The 18,700-nt window shown below is 46.0% G+C and overlaps 1 protein-coding gene across 1 annotated transcript in view; it reads left to right on the top strand.

Moving 5' to 3' along the window:
- Positions 1 to 18,700, top strand: part of Rab40c (RAB40C, member RAS oncogene family) — a 31,773-nt gene that overhangs the window by 4,587 nt on the left and 8,486 nt on the right. Inside the window, exons 2-3 of the mRNA XM_076840304.2 lie at positions 17,661 to 17,721; positions 18,415 to 18,475. Coding sequence (XP_076696419.1) covers positions 17,661 to 17,721; positions 18,415 to 18,475 — 122 coding nt within the window. The remainder of the gene's footprint in view (positions 1 to 17,660; positions 17,722 to 18,414; positions 18,476 to 18,700) is intronic.

Genomic DNA, 18,700 nt, shown 5'->3' with positions numbered 1-18,700 from the left:
TCTCTCTCTCTTTTTTTTTTTTTTTGGTACCGGGAATTGAATTCAGGGTCACTCAACCACTGAGCCACATCCCCAGCCCTATTTTATTTAGAGGCAGGGTCTCACTGAGTTGCTTAGTGCCTCGCTGTTGCTGAGGCTGGCTTTGAACTCCTGATCCTCCTGTCTCAGCCTCCTGAGCTGCTGGGATTACAGGTTTGTGCCACCATACCCGGCCCTCCTTTTATCTCTTTACCATTACCTGGTCCCACCTGCCCTCAAGAGAACAGATTTCCGTGTCTGTGCTAACTGTTCCATGTTTTATGCTAACTGTGCTGCTTTGTAAATAAGATAATCCTCAAACATGGAAGCTGCTGAAGTTCACCAAGGTGCGCAGGTCCTCCCTAAGCTCCCCAAGTAGGAAAGCCACTTCTTGTCAGCCATGATTAGGGAGGGAAGGTAGACAAGGACAGCTTGCTTGAAGGGCTTGGGGGAGAGGACCAGTTCTGGCCCCAGGCAGTGTAGCTGGGGGCCAGTGAGAGTTCTTAAATGAAAACCAAGCTTCATTTTTCCTTCTGCTTTTCCTTTTCAATTAAAATACCGAATTGTGTTTTCCTGGGTCTTTAGCATTGTCATAAATTCTTTCAGATGACAGAGCAAATGCTTAAGTGGCAGGTATATAGCAAGTAGAGCTAGCTGTCGTGCAGTTGGAATTTTTGTGTTGTAAATACATACTGGCATCTTTTTCTTCAGCGTGATTGTGTTTTGGATAATGAACTAAATTTAACACTGTTTCAGGAAGGAAACCACATCAGGGAGCCGAGAAGTTGGTGGGAAGGACACAAAAGGAGAGATAGGGTTCCTAGAGGGTCCTTTTGCCTCCTATTCTGTTTAAAGATTGTAGCTTGGGCTGGGGATGTGGCTCAAGCGGTGGCGCGCTCATCTGGCATGCGTGCGGCCCGGGTTCAATCCTCAGCACCACGTACAAACAAAGATGTTGTGTCTGCCGAAAACTAAAAAATAAATATTAAGTAAATAAATAAATAAATAAATTAATTAAAAATGACGATTGTAGCTGGAAAGGTGTGAAATTGCTGATCCCAAAAAAACTGCTGCTTACCTGGGTCTGAATCCTGTGGTAACTGCATGTGGAACAGGAAGGAGATAGAGCTGCACCCAGCCCCTTCTCATGGGCAGCATCCAGGATAGACACTAGGCCACATGGGTGTGGGGGGCCCATGGGCTACATTGGCCAGGATGTTGTCCTGTATCATCTAAGAACACAAGGAAATGTCATCGGCATCCAAATCCTAACTGGGAAAAAACTGCAGAAAGAATGCAAGAGGAGCAAGATGTGGTGGCCAGGCCTCTGATCCCAGCACCTCTAGAAGCTGAGGCAGAAGGAGGATCCCAAGTTTGAGTTCATTCATGGCAGCCAGGAAGCAGAGAGAGAAAGGGGAGGGGGCCACAGGGAAGATGAATCCTTCCAGGAAGTGCCCCCAGTGACCCACTTCCTTCAGTCTTGCCATGCCTGTCTATAGTTAACATTCAGGTAGTTCATTTAAACAGCCCTCACAGTCCGATCATTGAACACTCCTATATTAACATAGGAGCTATCCAGACTATACCCAAACCATAACAGGCTGCCAAGGTTCTCTGCTGGGGTCCAGAAAATCGATGTTGCAGGAGAGGGGAGTGTGGCCAAAGGAGCCTTGATCACTGCTGAGGCTGCATGCTCTACTCCATGTCATGAGCCTTGCTCTGAGAGGTGGCTGTTCATCAGTCCTAGCCCAGGTATGGTACCCATGCCTTTGCAGCATCCTTCAGGCTGAGGTCTATCACACCACTGTGGCAGGGCCTGCAAGACCGATGAGCAGAAAAGAGAGGGCAGGCTGCAGCCCTGCAGACAGACCTGTCTTTAGTCCTGGGGCTCTAGAGTGTTTTCTGCCTACCTGGTCCTGCCCGGGTGGGGTTGGTGGATGCTCAGTGGTATTCCTTCACCTCCTCAGCTGTGAAATAGTGGCTTCCTGTTGCTGGCTTGTCTCCCCCATATGCTGCTATAAGTCAGAAACATCTTTGGATGTTAAGTGTCATACTGATGCAAGGTTTTGTTCCTTTACAGCCCCCCTGAATGTGGGGCACCTTCAGGCAGCCTTGGGCCTTTACTGTCATCTGTGTCCCTGAGCATGACCCTGCTTCTCTTGGTGGAGAGAGGTATTATTACATTAACAATCTTTCCCCTCCCACCACAATGCTGGGGAGTGAACTGATAGCCTTGTGCTTGTTGGGCCAGCACTGTATCACTGATCTATATTCCAGTCCCCTCAACTTCTTAAATGACTTTTATTAAACATGGATTATTATTATTGGTACCAGAGATTGAACCCAGCCACATTGATTGAACTATGCCACATCCCCAGCCCTTTTTAATTTTATATAGAGACAGGGCTCTCGCTAAGTTGATTAGGGCCTCACTAAGTTGCTGAGGCTGGCTTCAAACTCACGATCCTCCTGCTTCGGCCTTCCGAGCTGCTGGGATTATTGGTGTGCGCCACCGTACCCAGTTTAAGAAATTGTTTATTTGCTTATTTTTAGTGGTGCTGGGGATTGAACCCTGGGCATTGTGCATGCAAGGCAAGCACTGTACCAACTAAGCTTTTTCCCCAGCCCCACAAGAAATTATTATATTGAATTTTTGGAAGAATTCTGGTGCTTCAGTGTGGCACAGACAGTTAAACACATAACTCATAATCAGCAAGTGAATAAAGCCAAGGTTATTGTCTGTGGGAACAGAAGGGTTTGAATTGTCTGTGGGAACAGAAGGGTTTGAATTCCCCAGCCCTTTTTATCTTTTATTAAAAACAGTGTGGCAATTTCTTAAAAATGACCCAGCAGGGCTGGGGCTGTAGCTCAGGGACAGAGCACTTGCCTAGCATGTGTGAGGCACTGGGTTTGATCCTTAGCACCACATAAAAATAAAACAAATGAAATAAAGACATGCTGTCCATCTACAACTACGAAAAAAAAAAAAAAAAACCAGTGACTCAGGAAACCAGTGCAGGAGGACTGCACAATTGAGGGCATCTTTAGCAACTTAACAAGACCTTCAGCGACTTGGCAAGATCTTTCCTCAAACAAACAAACAAATATAAAAATGAAAAGCACTTGGAATCCTCAGTATTAAAAAGAAGAAGAAGAAGAAGAAAAATGTGGCTCTCTCTCTCTCTGTATTCTCATCAGCAATGCATGAGAGTCCCAGTCACTAACTTCATGGCCAACATTTGATGCCATCAAACTCTCTTATCAGTTAAATTCATTGAGGTATAATTTATGTACAAAACACCTATTTGCATTTAAAGTTTGGAATTCGATGAGTGTTGACATTTTTGAACATCTGGGAGTGTACAAAGAACTCTACACATAGTCCTCATGTAGACCACCCCTTCCCACTCTGGAACTGGGCATCTGCTGGTCTTTGTGTCACTGTAGATTTGCTTCATTTTCTAGATTTGTGTATAATGGAGTCACATATATGAACCTCTATGGCCTCATCCGACATTTCCTGGGAGAGGGTTGCACCTTGTCATGGTTAGTGTCCTCCCTTCTCTGTGCTTTGTGGCCCATGTGTGTAGTCCGTGGTGCCTAGGTCTGTTCTAAAGATGGGCTTTTAGGTGGTTTCTGTTTTGGGGTTGTTCTGAAGAGTGCATTTGTAAAAATTCTCACGCTTTTGGCAAAGTGTCTCTGCATTTCAGTGAGGAATTTGCCCAGGAGTGGATGTACTGGTTGTAGGGCATGTATATGCTCAGCCTCAGAAAACACCACCAGTTTTCTAAGCAGTTGAACAGTTTTTCCTCCAGCAGGATTCCTTGCCATTTCCTTTCATTTCAGCCAGGCTGGTGCTGGGATACCTGTTTCTTTGTAACACCCAAAGAACAATTCCAACCTCTAGAGCCACCTTTTGTTACTTAACTGTTTCCCAGTGGTCTTATTTTTAGTTTGTATCCAATCCTATATAATAAAACAATGTTGCAGTAAATAGCCTTTTGTAATGTTTACACCATTCTGCTTCTTTTCTCTTGCTGCTCTACAGTGTTACCTTATGGTGCTGGAGGTTGTAAATCTGACCCCAGCTTCCCTGAGCTAAAATCCAGGTACAAGGTGTTAGCAGGTGCATTGCTTTCTGCAGGATCTGTAGGAGAGTCTGATTGTTTGCTCTTTGGGTTGTTAGCAGAATTGAGTTCTCTGCAGTTACAGAACTGGGATCCTTGCGTCTTTACTGGCTATAGACTGGGCCTGAGCTTTTAGAGGTCACCTGTGACTGCTTCCTCCATCTTCAGGGCTGGCAGCAGTGGGTCACATCCCTCTGATGCTTCTGATTTTTCCTTCTCCCTCTGTCTCATCTAATTAACTTAAGATGAGGCTTTTAAGGAGTCACATAAATAAATCAGGTCCACCCAGAGAATCCAGGAGAATATTCCATCTCAAGGGCCATATCTTCACTTTGCCCTGTGAACTAACCTGTTTTAATCATTTTCTTTCTTTTCTTTTTTTGATACTGTAGATTGACTCCAGGGTACTTTACAACTGATCTATATCCCCAGCCCCCCTTTTTGAGACAGGGTCTTATCAAGTTGCCCAGACTGGGCTCGAATTTGCAATCCTCCTGCCTCAGCCTCCTGAGTAGCTGAAGTTATAAGCATGAGTCACTGCACCCTACTCTAATCTATTTCTTTATTAAAATCATTTTACAAACTTAAATTTACAGCAATAAACCACTGTTCCTCAATACCCACGAAAAAGGAATGCAAAGATTTAAGAATACTTGCTTCTGAGCTGGGATTGTGGCTCAGCGATAGAGTGCTCCCCTAGATGGGCAGGACCCGGATTTGATCCTCAGCACCACATAAAAATAAAAAAGGCATTGTGTTGTGTCCATCTACACCTAAAAAATAAATATTAAAAAAAAAAAAGAATACTTGCTTCTTAGCTGGGCTCAGTGGCACATACCTGTAATCCGAGTGCCTTGGGAGGCTGAGGTAGGAGGATCATGAGTTCAAAGACAGTCTCAGCAAAAGTGAGGCACTAAGCAACTCAATGAGACCCTGTCTCTAAATAAAATACAAAATATGGGTTGCTCAGTGGTCCAGTGCCCCTGAGTTTGGGGGTACCAATCCCTGATAAGGCCCCCCCCAAAAAAAGAATACTTGCTTCTTGTCAGGCATAGTGGCATACGCCTATAATCCCAGCAATTTGGGAGACTGAGGCAGGAAGATTACAAATTTGAGACCAGCTTTAGTAAATTAGCAAGACTATGTCTTAAATTGGAAAATTTTAAAAAGGGCTGGGGATATAGCTCAATGAAAGAGCACTTAACGTAGCAATTTGAGAGGCTGAGGCAGGAGGATTACAAGTTCATAGCCAGCCTAAGCAACTCAATGAGACCTTGTCTCTAAATAAAATATAAAAAAGGGTTGGGGATGTGGCTGAATGGTTGAGTGTCCCAGGGTTCAATCCTGGTACCAAAAAAACCTACTTGCCAAGCATGCATAAGGCCCTACTTTCAATCCACAGTACCAAGGGGGGGGGATGAATACTTGCTTCTCTGTGCATGTAGTGGCACAAGTAGGATGTCCCCACTGTGCTTCTGACAACATGATGCTGTCTGAAGCAGTAGGATTCAGGAGCACAGTGATCTGGTGCGTGGGCTTTAAGAATTCCTAAAGTTGTATCATTTTCTCAGCCATAGTGCCAGGTTCCAGAGCATGCTCTTTGCCTGGTTTTCACATGGGGCAGTCCATGGCATCAATTCCCCCTAGACTTCTAGAGCCCACTGTGTTCACTGTTGTCAGGGCCCAGTTCATCCATTCCATTTCTGAAATTACTGCTCAGTCTGGGTTAAACATTGCATCATCGAGGTAGAACACTGTTTTGATCATCTTTTTCGTCACTGTGATCAAAAGATCCAACAAGAACAATTAGAGGAAGAAAAGCTTATTTGGCTTACAGTTTCAGAGGTCTCAGTCTGTAGACAGCCAACTCCATAGATCTGGGCCCAAGGTGAGGCAGAACCTCTTGGCAGAAGACTATCATGGAGAAAAGCGGCTCAGAACATGGCAGTCAGGAAGCAGAGAGAACTCCACTCACCAGGGACAGAATATAAACCCAAAAGTCATGCCCCCAGTGACCCACCTCCTCATGCCACACCCCACCTGCCTATAGTTACCACCCAGATAATCCTTCAGTGGATTAATGCAGTGATTATGCTACAACTCATAATCTAATCACTGCCTCTCTGAAAATTCTTGCACTGTCCTATCACACATGAGCTTTGGGGGGGACACCTCATATCTAAACCATAGCAAACACAAAAGGGTCTCTCAATTCCTGCACCAAAAACACCATGGTCAGTTGGAAATCCTTAGTGGCAGAAGTGACAACCAATTATCTCTGCTTGGAGTGGGCCTGCATCTCTCCCACTGGGCCTCTACAGCACCAGTGTGACTGACAATGTTGGGACCAGTCACCAGAAAGGCACACTCTGATCACCTCTTGCAGGACTTCCTTGTAAGGTTCTTGTTGTTGTTGTTTTTAAATATAGATTTTTGTAGTATGGATCAGAAGAGAGTATGTGTACTTTCTGCTAGGTATTATGTGGTCTGGTTGCATTTTGCTGCAGCCTGTTGGTTAGCTTACAGTTTCTATGGGTCAGGCTTGCTTGGGTCCTCACAGAGTCTCAGGGCCTCCCATAGGTGCTAATTGAGGTGTTAGCCAGGGCTGGAGCTCGTCTGAGGAACGACTAGAGAAGGTTGCCTTCTAAACTTAGCTCCTAGTGAGCTGCCAGCCACCCTCAGTTCCTGGCATCTTCATGGGGTGCCTTACTTCACAAAACCAGTCAGTCAGAATCCAGTCTCATGAAACAGTCTTGGAAGGAACATGCATCCATATTCTGTTGATCAGAAGCAAGCCTCAGGTCCTACTCACCCTCCAGGGGATGAGTCCCAGAAGCCAGCCCTGGGCCCAGCTGTAGGCTGGTTCCTGCCTCTCTGCCCTCAGCAAGCTACACCAAGTTTCAGCTCTTGGAGCTCCTGCAGGCTCCTCTTTTTTTTTTCTATGCATGTGGCTCTTTTCTTCTGAGGAGGTCAGAATCCTCCCTGTGCAGGTGTGGACAAAGCATCTTACCCTCAGGGTAAGGCAAATGAGGACAGATGGATTGCATGGAGGGTCCCCAAACCAGTGTGGGGAGCCAGTGTGCACATCCCAGATCCTACCTGGAAGTGCTGGCCCTTTCTGAGCCTCACCTTGTAAGAGCAACATGAAGGCTGGCACTGGCAACCTTTGCAGGGCCTGACCTGGGCTGGCCTGTGAGCCCACTGTCCTCCACACCACCATTTCATGAAAGACTTTCTATCTCTGGACACATGGTCAAAGCTGCTTTTTCTTCCCAAAGCAACGATACACCAAGGAACAGTGGCCACCTCTCCTGGGGCATCAGCTTTGGACATTGTGTTGAAATCCACTGGTGCATACTGCATTCAGGTAGCCTGACATGGGCTCTGCTTTCTGGTAAGAAGGGACCTGCACACAGCCTCCAACAACTGGCTTGGTGTGGCCCTCCACACGATCCACCTGTCCTCACTTGCCTCCCTACAAGGGTGAGGTGCTTGGCCCACACCTGCTCAGGGGAGGCTTCCGCCCTTCTTAGGAGAGGGAAGCTGCACAACAGGAGTAACCTGTTGGGGATGGAAATGTTCCCTTTCCCCTGGACACTAGCATTCTACTTTCTGGTGCTCAACTGAAAGGCACCCTCTTTTCTCCTTAATCTGTTTTTTTTTTTTTTTTCTCTCTCATTTTCTGTTCATTGTCACAAATAAAAACCTCTGTGACTCTTAATTATGTTGGAAAGGGGAGGAATAATTACATATTTATTCTTTTAAAAAAATTTTTGTAGTAGTAGATGGACAGAATGCCTTTATTTTATTTATTTATTTTTATGTGGTGCTGAGGATCAAACCCAGTGCCTCATGCATGCTTGGCAAGTGCTCTGCCACTGAGCTACAGCCCCAGCACTACATGTTTATTCTTGCCCTGTCTTCCATAAATGCCCAAACCTTAGGCAGAACAAGGCATCACGTGTGCATTGTGTGTTCATTCTCCCATGACTATGCGGCATTGGCATTCCTGGGAAACACAGTATTAACATAGGACAGAGTCAGGTCCCACCAGACCCCTGGCACAGGTGTTTCCCTGTATGAAAACTTGACTGGGTGTTTGCACATTTGTGGGTCTCAGGACAGTTCCTCATGGTACAGAAGAGCCACATACATGGTGGTTCAGCTGATGTCTCTAACCCATGCCTCCTAATCTCAGGACAACAAAAAACTATTCCACAGATTCCAAACACCCCCTTGGGGTATGCAGCTTCCACAAGAGCCACTGCTAAAGCTCATGGTCTAGACAACAGTCAGGCTTGATTACCATCAGCTCCCAGAATGGTGCTGGTGTATCATAGAAATTTAAGACTGTTGTGTGTAGTGAATTGCCACTGCCTCAAAACCCCCCTAAAGTAACAGCAAAGACATTTTAAAAATATGGGAGTCTATAAGGTGAAAGAGGTCAGTAGTTTAGGAAACAGGGTATGCTGCCACGGCTGAGTGAGGGCTGCACAGAACCCCCTGGACTTCGTTTGAAGATGGGCTGAAGTCAGAGCAGGTGTGTGGGAGACTGACCTGGGTCACATGAGCCGTGGACACCAGACACTACCAGGGATGGTGAAGGTAGGGAAAGCAAGGAACTAGGAGTAGTCTGACCCCAAATCTGTTCTGAACAGGGGCCCCTGAACCCCATTCCAGCACTGGTGGATAGGAGTTCACGGCAGGAGCCATGTCTTTACTGCACAACTAGTAGTCAAGAGAAATGCCCCAACAGCTCCCCTGTGAGCACCCAGTTCCCAAGCCAGAGCCTCATATCTTCCCACAACTTCTCAGGGTCACTCTTTGAGGGGTGAAGGAACAGCCAGGGTCACCAAAAGGACAGACCAAAGCAGAGACACAAAAGGACCTCAGAGAACATCTCACCACTAGTGTGCTGGAGCCAACTGCCTTCAAGAAGAGAAACAAGGATACTATCAGGAAGGACATCCAGACTCCAGAGAGCTTCTAGAAGTTACAAATCAGCAGAAATATTTAAAACCACCACAGAAAGGCTAGAAAATAAAGTTGAAAACAGAACAAAAAGAAAGGAAAGATCAGACACCTAGTCAGTTATCCCAGTGGTCACTCTGGCCAGCACAGGTCAAGATGACTGATAGCAGCTAGGTGTGTAGAGGGATAAACTGAGGAGTACAAGCATACGGAGTTACCCAGCACCAGGGGTGTGGAGAACTGCATAGAGCACTCGGCAAAGAGGTTGTTCTAAGAGCTGTTAGAAGAAAAAGGCTCTGGTGGAGGATGAGGAATCAGACAGTACTGGCCTCTCTGGGAGTCACTAAGCACCTGGCAGGACTTGGGAATGACATTGCAGGATTTAGGCTCATGTAATTTTGGACAGGGAGGTTGCAGCCATGTGGTACACAGAGCCAGGAACTCTGGCTGATGACTTTGTTCTCAGGAGTGAGGCTGGTGTTCTGACCTCCCTGCTTCAGTTTCTTTCTGAGTCTCATGATGATAGTGCTTCTGGAGTCTTATAAGTACATGTGTTAGTGCAGGTCTGCCAAGAGGTAACAGCTCACCAGGGTCAGGTGAGCTAGAGGGCCACTGGGGTGGAGCTGAACTAGTGGTAAGGCCTTCAGACCCACCTAGAGCCCCTGGCACTCGTGAAGCCTTGGTATAGACTAGCTGAAGGCCCTAGAGAGGCACGAGCCCTTTCAGGGGCCTTGCCTTTTTAACTGAACAATATATTATCTGATATCCTTAAAAAAGAGTGATTTTGGGCTGGTGTCGTGGCTAGGGGTAGAGCACTTGCCTAGCACATGCTAGGCCCTGGGTTCAATCCTCAGCACCACATAAAAATAAAGGTATTGTGTCCAACTACAACTAAATAAGTAAATAAATATTTTTAAAAATGAAGGGAAAAAAGATGGCACAAGGATGGATGGACATGCTGGGGCTTTGGCTCAGTGGTCGGGAGCTTGCCTGGCATCTGTGAGGCACTGGGTTTGATCCTCAGCACCACATAAAAAAGTAAACAAAACAAAGAGTGGATGGACCTCTGCATGGATGACATCCAGACTCCAGCTGCTTATGGCTTTTCCTGGGGGCCCCAGAAGACCTGCCAGCCTGTGCCCAACACAGCCCACCATGCTCCTGGCACCTAGGCACCAGGCCTTGTTACAGGTCATTGCTCTGCCTCCAGCAGCTGTACCCCTCCACCCTCCGAAGCACCCTCCACCCATCATCCCCACCAGAGAGTTGCTCACTCTGAAGCATTGGATAAATGATAATTGCTCCTCTGAGAAACCTCCTCAGACAAGGACTCCCTTCCTGGTGGCCCTGGCACAGCCCTGCTAAGTGGACTTTCATTAGCCCTCTGGGTTCTGCCTTTCCTACTGGACTCTCTGCAGCCACCTGGTGCACCATCCCCTCAGCACTGTGCAGTGAGCATTGAAGATATTGCAGACCAAAGACTGAAATACTGAAAGTGTCTGGTGCTTATGGTAAGAAAGGCCACGTGTCTGATGGAAGGTCAGGGACCCTGATTCCTTCAGTAGCTGTGAGCCTTCACTTGGCAAGCTGGAGACAGGACTAGGGGGAGCTGATTTTGGATTTTGAAGAATAGAAAAAAGATGCTTTCCAGAGTGAGGAGAGCCAGCTTGTCTTCCTGGGCTTTGGAAAGAAGGGAATGGCTGGTGAGGGCTGATGGCAAAGCCACCTGCCTCAGGTCACCTACTGCTGGCCCCTGAGTTACAGGCCCAGAGACATGGACATCCATGGGACCTATTCTGTGTGTGTATTCAGTGCAAATGTGCTGCAGGAGCCAGCTCACCTGGTCATCATGAGTTGCCTGTGTAGCTGGGCTGGTTCTATAGTGCAGTTCTGTTCTGAATGCTTGTGCCATGCTATACAAGTTGTAACTTTCTTTTGGAATGGGTCTGACTATGTTGCTCAGGCTGGTTGTGTGCTCCTGGTCTCCCACCTCATCCTCTCTAGTGCTGGGACTACAGGCTCCTGCCACCAGGCCTGGAATAGAACTCCTGATAATCACTTGTTTTTATTTTTATTTTTGGTGTTAGGGATTGAACCCAGGGCCTCATGCATGCTGAGCACATGCTCTACCCCGAGGCTATACTCCCAGTCTCACTTTTTTTTTTTTTTTTGGTACTGGGGATTGAACTCAGGGACACTCGACTACTGAGCCATGTCTCCAGCCCTATTTTGTATTTTATTGAGAGACAGGGTCTAACTGAGTTGCTTAGCATCTCGCTTTTGCAGAGGCTGGCTTTGAACTTGTGATCCTCCTGCCTCAGCCTCCTGAGCTGCTGGGATTACAGGTGGACGCCACTGCGCCCGGCCAGCCTCACCTTTTGTGTGTGTGTGTGTGTGTGTGTACTGGGGATGGAAACCAGGGGTGCTTTACCACTGAGTACATCCCAGTCCTTTTTATTTTATTTTGAGGCAGGGTCTTGCTAAATTGCCCAGGCTGTCCTTGAACTTGTGATTCTCCTGCCTCGGCCTCTCAAGTTGCTGGGATTACAGATGTGCTTCACCATGCCTGACCACCCCATCATCTTTTAAAAAGCAGCTGAACGTTTCAGGACTGATGGGAGGATGAGGGGTTGTCAAGCTGGCCATCACTCCCGGCCTACAGCCCTGTTTTGGCAGACCACTCTTCACAGTAGATATGGGTCTGGGAGATGGAGGTAAGAGGACAAACCAAGCTTGAAGAATGTACTTGATATTTTTTGATATCCATGACTAAATTTCCCAGGTAAAAGTGGTAACCCAGAAACTCTGTGCCCTCCCTAGTCTCAGCTGGTTCACAAACCTGTCCTATCTGAACCCTGCTGTCTGCTTTGGGACCTATTGCCCTTTCACCTCAGTGCAGATCCTGCTGGGCCCATGCCAGCTGGCCTTCCTGTTCCCTTGAGGCTGTGTGTGCCCTTCTCTTGGAGTCAGACTTGCTCTGGAGTTGCATCTTGGGGCTCAGTGGCCTTGGGTTACCAGTGGTAAGGCCCTTGGTAGACTGTGCTCAGAGGAGTGACCACTAGGGAGTCTTGTCCATTTCCAGCATGACCGTTATAAGTCTAGATCATTCCACTCCTGTGTTTACTGAGCGCTATGCTACCTGGGAGTGTGGAACAGCTGAGTGTGTGCTACACACAGGTGGCTAAGGACCAGGCACTCCCTTCCTCTAAGCAGCCCCCTTCTCAGTGTCTGGATCTGACCCCCAGGCCATAGGGTCTCTATCCCAGAAGAACTCAGGGCCCTCAAGGGACTGGGCTCCATCCATCCTCTGTCTGCTGTAAGAGCAGTGAATGCATCAGGTAGGCCTCTGGGTGTCACGCAGTGAGCTGGGCCAGTGGCAGGATGGCCTCGAAGTCCAGCTGAGGTCTTTGTTTCCAGTGGTGGTGATAGGTGTGATATGTGAGGCATCTGCACAGCTCTTTGTGCCCCAGGTCTCTTGGTGACAAGCGTGGTCTCTTCCTCAGCCTTTCCTGGGTGCCCACCTCTCCTGCAGCAACTCTGGCTCTTTGGCCAGGCACAGGGCCACAGTGCCCTCTAGTGGTGACTTGGCAGAAGGGCAGCACCTTTCCTGGGGGGACAGGTGGTAATTCTGGTCTCAAGCAGGCACCTCAAAAATCACTGTTTGCAGCACTGTCCCTCATGGGTCTCTTGTGGCACCACCGCTGTCAGCACTGAGTTTCATGTACGATAGAACTCCAGAAGCTTCCTCCAGAAAAGCAGAGGGAAAGTTGAGGAGAAGGGGATGGAAGAGGGCTTTGGCTGGGCCTGGGCAGGTCTTTCCCTGAGGGTGTGCATGAGATGCCCTCACTTTTCCTCATCCTGAGAGATCTGATGTCTCAACCGTGTTGGAGCACACAGCTCAGTGGCATGTGGATACTTGTTCTGTCAGCAGTTGTACTACAGTCCCTGGTGCATGGAAGGCTCTCTTTTCCACACCCTTGCCACACTGGCCCTTCATTTCTTTCTTTTATTTTTATTTTTTTCTGTTTGATACGAGGGATTGAACCCAGGGCCTTTTAACCACTGAGCCACATCCCAGCTTTTTAAATTTTTTTGAGAAAGGGCCGTGCTAAGTTGCTGAGGCTGGCCTTGAACTCAAAATCCTCCTGCCTCAGCCTCCCAAGCTGCTAGGATTACAGACATGCATCATCATGAAGGAGCAGCTTGGTTCTGACTCACTTTTCCTGGCGGTATTCCACATTTTTTTTAGTTATGCATAATAGTAGAATATATATTAATTTTTTGGTAGTTTTTTAAATTTATTTTTTAGTTTTAGGTGGACACATATCTTTATTTTATTTTTATGTGGTGCTCAGAATCAAACCCAGTGCCTCGCGCATGCTAGGCAAGCGCACTACCACTTGAGCCACATCCCCAGCCCAATAGAATATATTTTGACATGTTATGTACACATGGGGCATAGCTTTCTATTCTTGTGATTATACGTCATGTGGCATTACACTGGTTATGTATTCATATATGATTCATTCCCCTGTCTCAGCATGGTTTCTTATGCTCAGTGGCTATTGGTGTATCATCTTTGGGGAAGTATCTATTCAAGGCCTTTGCCCATTTTTAATCAGGTTGACTTATAGAACTCTCAGTTCTTAACAAAATACATGATTTACAAATATTTTCTTCCATTTTGTGGGCTACATTTTTCTCTCAGCTGATACTTTTTATTTTTATTTTTTCCTTTTTAGTACTGGGGATTGAACTTAGAGGCACTCAACCACTGAGCCACATCCCAATCCCTATTTTGTATTTTAGTTAGAGACGGGGTCTCACTGAGTTGCTTAGTGCTTTGCTGTTGCTGAGATTGGCTTTGCATTTGTGATCTTCCTATCTCAGCCTCCCAAGCTGCTGGGATTATAGGCATGAGCCAACATGCTTGGCCTTATACTTTTTTAAGAATTTGTTCTGATTAATAATTATACATGACAGTAGAATGCACTTTGACACAACATACATAAATGACATATAATTTCTCATTCTTCTGGTAGTACATGATATAGAATCACCGATTATGTAGTTGTATATGTACATAGGGTAATAATGTCTCATTCATTCTACTATTTTTCCTACCCCCAGGCCCTCTCCCCTCCCTTCACTTCCCTGTACCTAAAGTAACTATTCTTCCATAGCCTCCTCCCCCATTGTGAATTAGCACCCACATATCAGAGAAAACATTTGGCTTTTGGTTTTAGGGAATTGGCTTATTTTGTATAGCATGATATTCTCCAGCTCTATCCATTTACCGGCAAATGCCATAATTTTATTCTTCGTTAAGGCTAAGTAATATTACATTGTGTGCTTTCTTTATTCATTCATCTGTTAAAGGACAGCTATGTTGGTTCCATAGCTTAGCTATTGTGAGTTGAACTGCTGTAAACATTGATGTGGCTGCATCATTGTAGTGTGCTGATTTTAAGTCCTTTGGGTATAAACTGAGAAGTGGGATAGCTGGGTCAAATGGTGGTTCCATTCCAGGTTTCCTGAGGAATCTTCATACTGATTTCCATAATGATTGCACTAATTTGCAGTCCCACCAGCAATGTATGAGTGTACCTTTTCCCCCACATCCTCACCAACATTTATTATTGCTTGTATTCTTGATAATTGCCATTCTGACTAGAGTGAGATGAAATCTTTTTCTTTTTAATATTTTTTAGTTGTTAATAGATCTTTTATTTTATTTATTTATATGTGGTGCTGAGGATTGAACCCAGGGCCTTGCACGTGCTAGGCAAGTGCTCTACCACTGAGTCACCCCCTCACCCCAGAGATGAAATCTTAAAGTAGTTTTGATTTGCATTTCTCCAATTGCTAGAGATGCTAAATATTTTTTTCATATATTTGTTGATCAATTGTATTTCTTCTTCAGTGAAGTGTCTGTTCAGTTCCTTAGCCCATTTATTGGTTGGGATATATATGTATATGTGTGTGTATGTGTGTGCGTGTGTGCGTGTGTGTGTGTGTGTGTGTGTGTGTGTGTGCATTTATTTATTTATTTATTTTTGGTGTTAGGATTTTTTAGTTCTTTGTATATCCTGGGGGTTAATGCTCTATATGAGGTGCATGTGGTAAAGATTTTCTCCCACTCTGTGGGCTGTCTTTTCACATTATTGATTCTTTCATTTGCTGAGAAGAAGCATTCCCTCTAAAAAGTGGAACAAGACAAGGATGCCCTCTTTTACCACATCTATTCAACATTGTCCTTGAAACTCTAGCCAGAGTAATTATATAGGAGAAAGAAATTAAAGGGGTATGAATAGGAAGAGAAGAACTCAAACTATTTGCCAATGACATGATTCTATATTTAGAAGATCCAAAAAAAATTCATCAGAAAACTTCTGGAACTAATAAATGAATTCAGCAAAGTAGCAGAATATAAAATCAACACCCATAAATCAAACATGTTCCTATACATCAGTGATAAATCTACTGAAAGAAATTAGGAAAACTGTCCCATTCAAGTAGCCTCAAAAAAAAAAAAAAAATGCTTGGGAGTTAATCAAAAGAGGTGAAGGAGCTCTGCAAAGAAAACTACAGAACACTAAAGAAAAATAAAAATGGAAGAATACCTTGGGAGATGGAAAGACCTCCCATGCTCCTGGATAGACAGAATTAATGTAGTCAAAATGGCTGTACTACCAAAAGCATTATACAGGTTTAATGCACTTCCTATTATAATCCCAATGACCTTCTTTATAGAACTAGAAAAAGCAGTCATAAAATTCATTTGAAAAAAATAAGAGACCCAGAATAGCCAAAGCAATCCTCAGCAAGAAGAGTGAAGCAAGAGGCATCACAATACCAGATCTTAACTATACTACAGAGCAATAGCACCAAAACCAACATGGTATTGGCTGTATATCAAAACAACAGTCACTAATTTGCTAGGCCAACAGATGCCTGAAAGGAGCTCCTGATGGCTGAAGGGGTGCCAAGTGGTCTGCCTGCCTGGATAGAGCCATACACACACACAGACACACACACACAGTCATGCACAGACACATGCACAAAAAAATAGATATGCAGAGGTATAGAGACAGACACATGCAGAGGCACGTGGACCCACAAAAATAGAGAAACACACAGAGATATAGAGACATGCAGAGACACAGACACAGATATAAAGACAGACACACATACAGATATACAGACACCATCGTTTGAGAGTGATGTGTATGTTTAAAATGCCCGTTTCCAGGGCTGGGTTGTAGTTCAGTGGTTGAGCACTCACCTCGCATGCTTGAGACGCTGGGTTCAATCCTCAACACCACATACAAAAATAAATAAATAAAACAAAGATATTGTGTCCATCTACAACTAAAAAAAAAAAAAAAAAAAATGCCCATTTCCAGCCCCCTTGGAGCAAGGATTATAAAAGCTGAGAACCTGCCAGACACCATGGTGCAGTCTATAATCCCAGTGACTTAGAAGGGTGAGGCAGGAAGATCACAAGTTTGAGATGAGCCTCAGCAAGTTAATAAGATCCTGTCTCAAAATAAAAAAGGCTGGGGGCTGGGATTGTGGCTCAGAGTGAGAGCGGTCGCCTCGCACGCGTGAGGCACTGGGTTCAATCCTCAGCACCACATAAAAATAAAGATATTAAAACAAAACAAAAAAAGGGCTGGGGATGTGACTCAGTGATAAAAAAGTGATAAAAAAAAAAAAAGGAGAACTTGATATGTTTAAGGCTTGTATGAATGAGGACTGAGCACTATGCGCAGGAGCTGTGGACAGGGTTCTTGTTGCCTGTATATTAAATGTCCAGTGTGGCCTGCTCTAATCAACTTCTCTGGGACTGACTTTTTACACATCAGTGGGTTTTTTTGTGTTTTTTTTTTTTAAAAAAAGAAAACCTCAAGACATAGTAAGCATAGGTCTTCTGGACAGCTCTCCAAAGAAATGGCACTTGTGCGCAGTAATGCACACCAGTGATCCCAGGCACTTGGGAGGCTGAGGCAGGAGGGATCTCAAGCTCAAGAGAGGTCTTGACTCAAAATCAGAAGGGCTGGGATGTAGCTCAGTGGTGGGATGCCCCTGGGTTCAATCCCCAGTACTGCACACACAAGAGGAAGGGAAGGAGGGGATGGGAAGGAAACAACATCTTTAAGTTGCCTCATCCTTGATAATGCTCTAATTGTGAGTTCCTGGGGCCACAGCAGGCCTTTGAGAGTTTAGAATCAGAATCCACATTTAGTAGGTGAAAGTGGAGGTGAGCCACGTCCTTCCAGCCTGCCAGACTCAGAGCCCCTGGAAAGGCTGGTGTGGCCAGCTTGCAACCATTGCCTTGTCCTGACCTCAGCACTTGCCTTGTCCTGTGGTTGCTGTGTGCAGGTGGGCTGGGCTGGGGCCACAGGGAGTACTCCTGCCCTATTCCCCAGCAGGTTGCAGGGAGACACTTTTTTCCACTTTGCAGCACAGGCTCAGTTGAGGAGTCTAAGCTCTGGGGAGGCTGGTTGCTGAGGGTTGCCATACCCCTGTGCTTCTTCACAGGGATTGACTACAAGACAACCACCATCCTGCTGGACGGGAGGCGTGTCAAGCTGGAGCTCTGGTAAGTTGGGGTGTTGAGTGGAGACGGGGAGCCATGGGGTAAAATAGGAAGGCACCCTCTTTATATCCTGCTTGTAGTTGCCATTTAAACAGGCCCTGCTCAAACAGGGAATGGACTCTGTTCCGAGATAGGAAAACAGGAGGTTTAAGGCATCTTGTCCTGACAGGACCCATGCCCTCTTTGCCCCAAAAGACTTATTTCCACAGTGGCTGATGCTGCCTCTCCTGGCATTTTCCTGGGCTATACATTAAAGAACACATTTCATGGGCTGGGTTGTGGCTCAGTGGCAGAGTGCTTGCCTAGCATGTGTGAGGTACTGGGTTCGTTTCTCAACACCAATATAAATAAGTAAAATAAAGGCCCATCAACAACAACAAAGAAAACATTTTCCAGAACTTCAAAGTCTGTGACAACAATTTCATTGGTCTCTGGGGTTCTCCAGATAGCGTCCTGGACTTCCAGGCCCAAGGGGATTCATTGAGCAGGTAGACAAGGGCTGCCCTCTTGGTCTGCCTCTGTGGTATTACTCACCGGGCTGGCATGATCTGCCTAGTTGGCATCTTCCTGGCATACCCTCTCTGCGTTTCTCTGGCTCCCTCGCCTGGCCTCTCCAGGATGTCCAGATGAGCTGCTGAGCCAGAGCAGAGGACATGACCCCTCATTCAGGTCCCTCTGACTCCCTCTGTGTTTCAGGGACACTTCGGGCCAGGGCCGGTTCTGCACCATCTTCAGGTCCTACTCCAGAGGCGCACAGGTAAGACCAGTGACACTCTCTTACTGCTTTTCAGATGGTTTCTTGTGACCTTTTCTGGTCAGGCAGCTGTCCTGTCCAATATCCAAAGCACATTATTCCTTTTTAAGGGTTTTTTTGACATATGAACATCAGGCTTTCCCTGATAGCTTGTATATTAAATGTCCAGTGTGGCCTGCTCTAATCAACTTCTCTGGGACTGACTTTTTACACATCAGTGTTTTTTTT

The sequence above is a fragment of the Callospermophilus lateralis genome, chromosome 19 (assembly GCF_048772815.1).
Source record: "Callospermophilus lateralis isolate mCalLat2 chromosome 19, mCalLat2.hap1, whole genome shotgun sequence".
Lineage (NCBI taxonomy): Eukaryota > Metazoa > Chordata > Mammalia > Rodentia > Sciuridae > Callospermophilus > Callospermophilus lateralis.
This window is presented reverse-complemented; position numbering and strand designations above follow the sequence as displayed.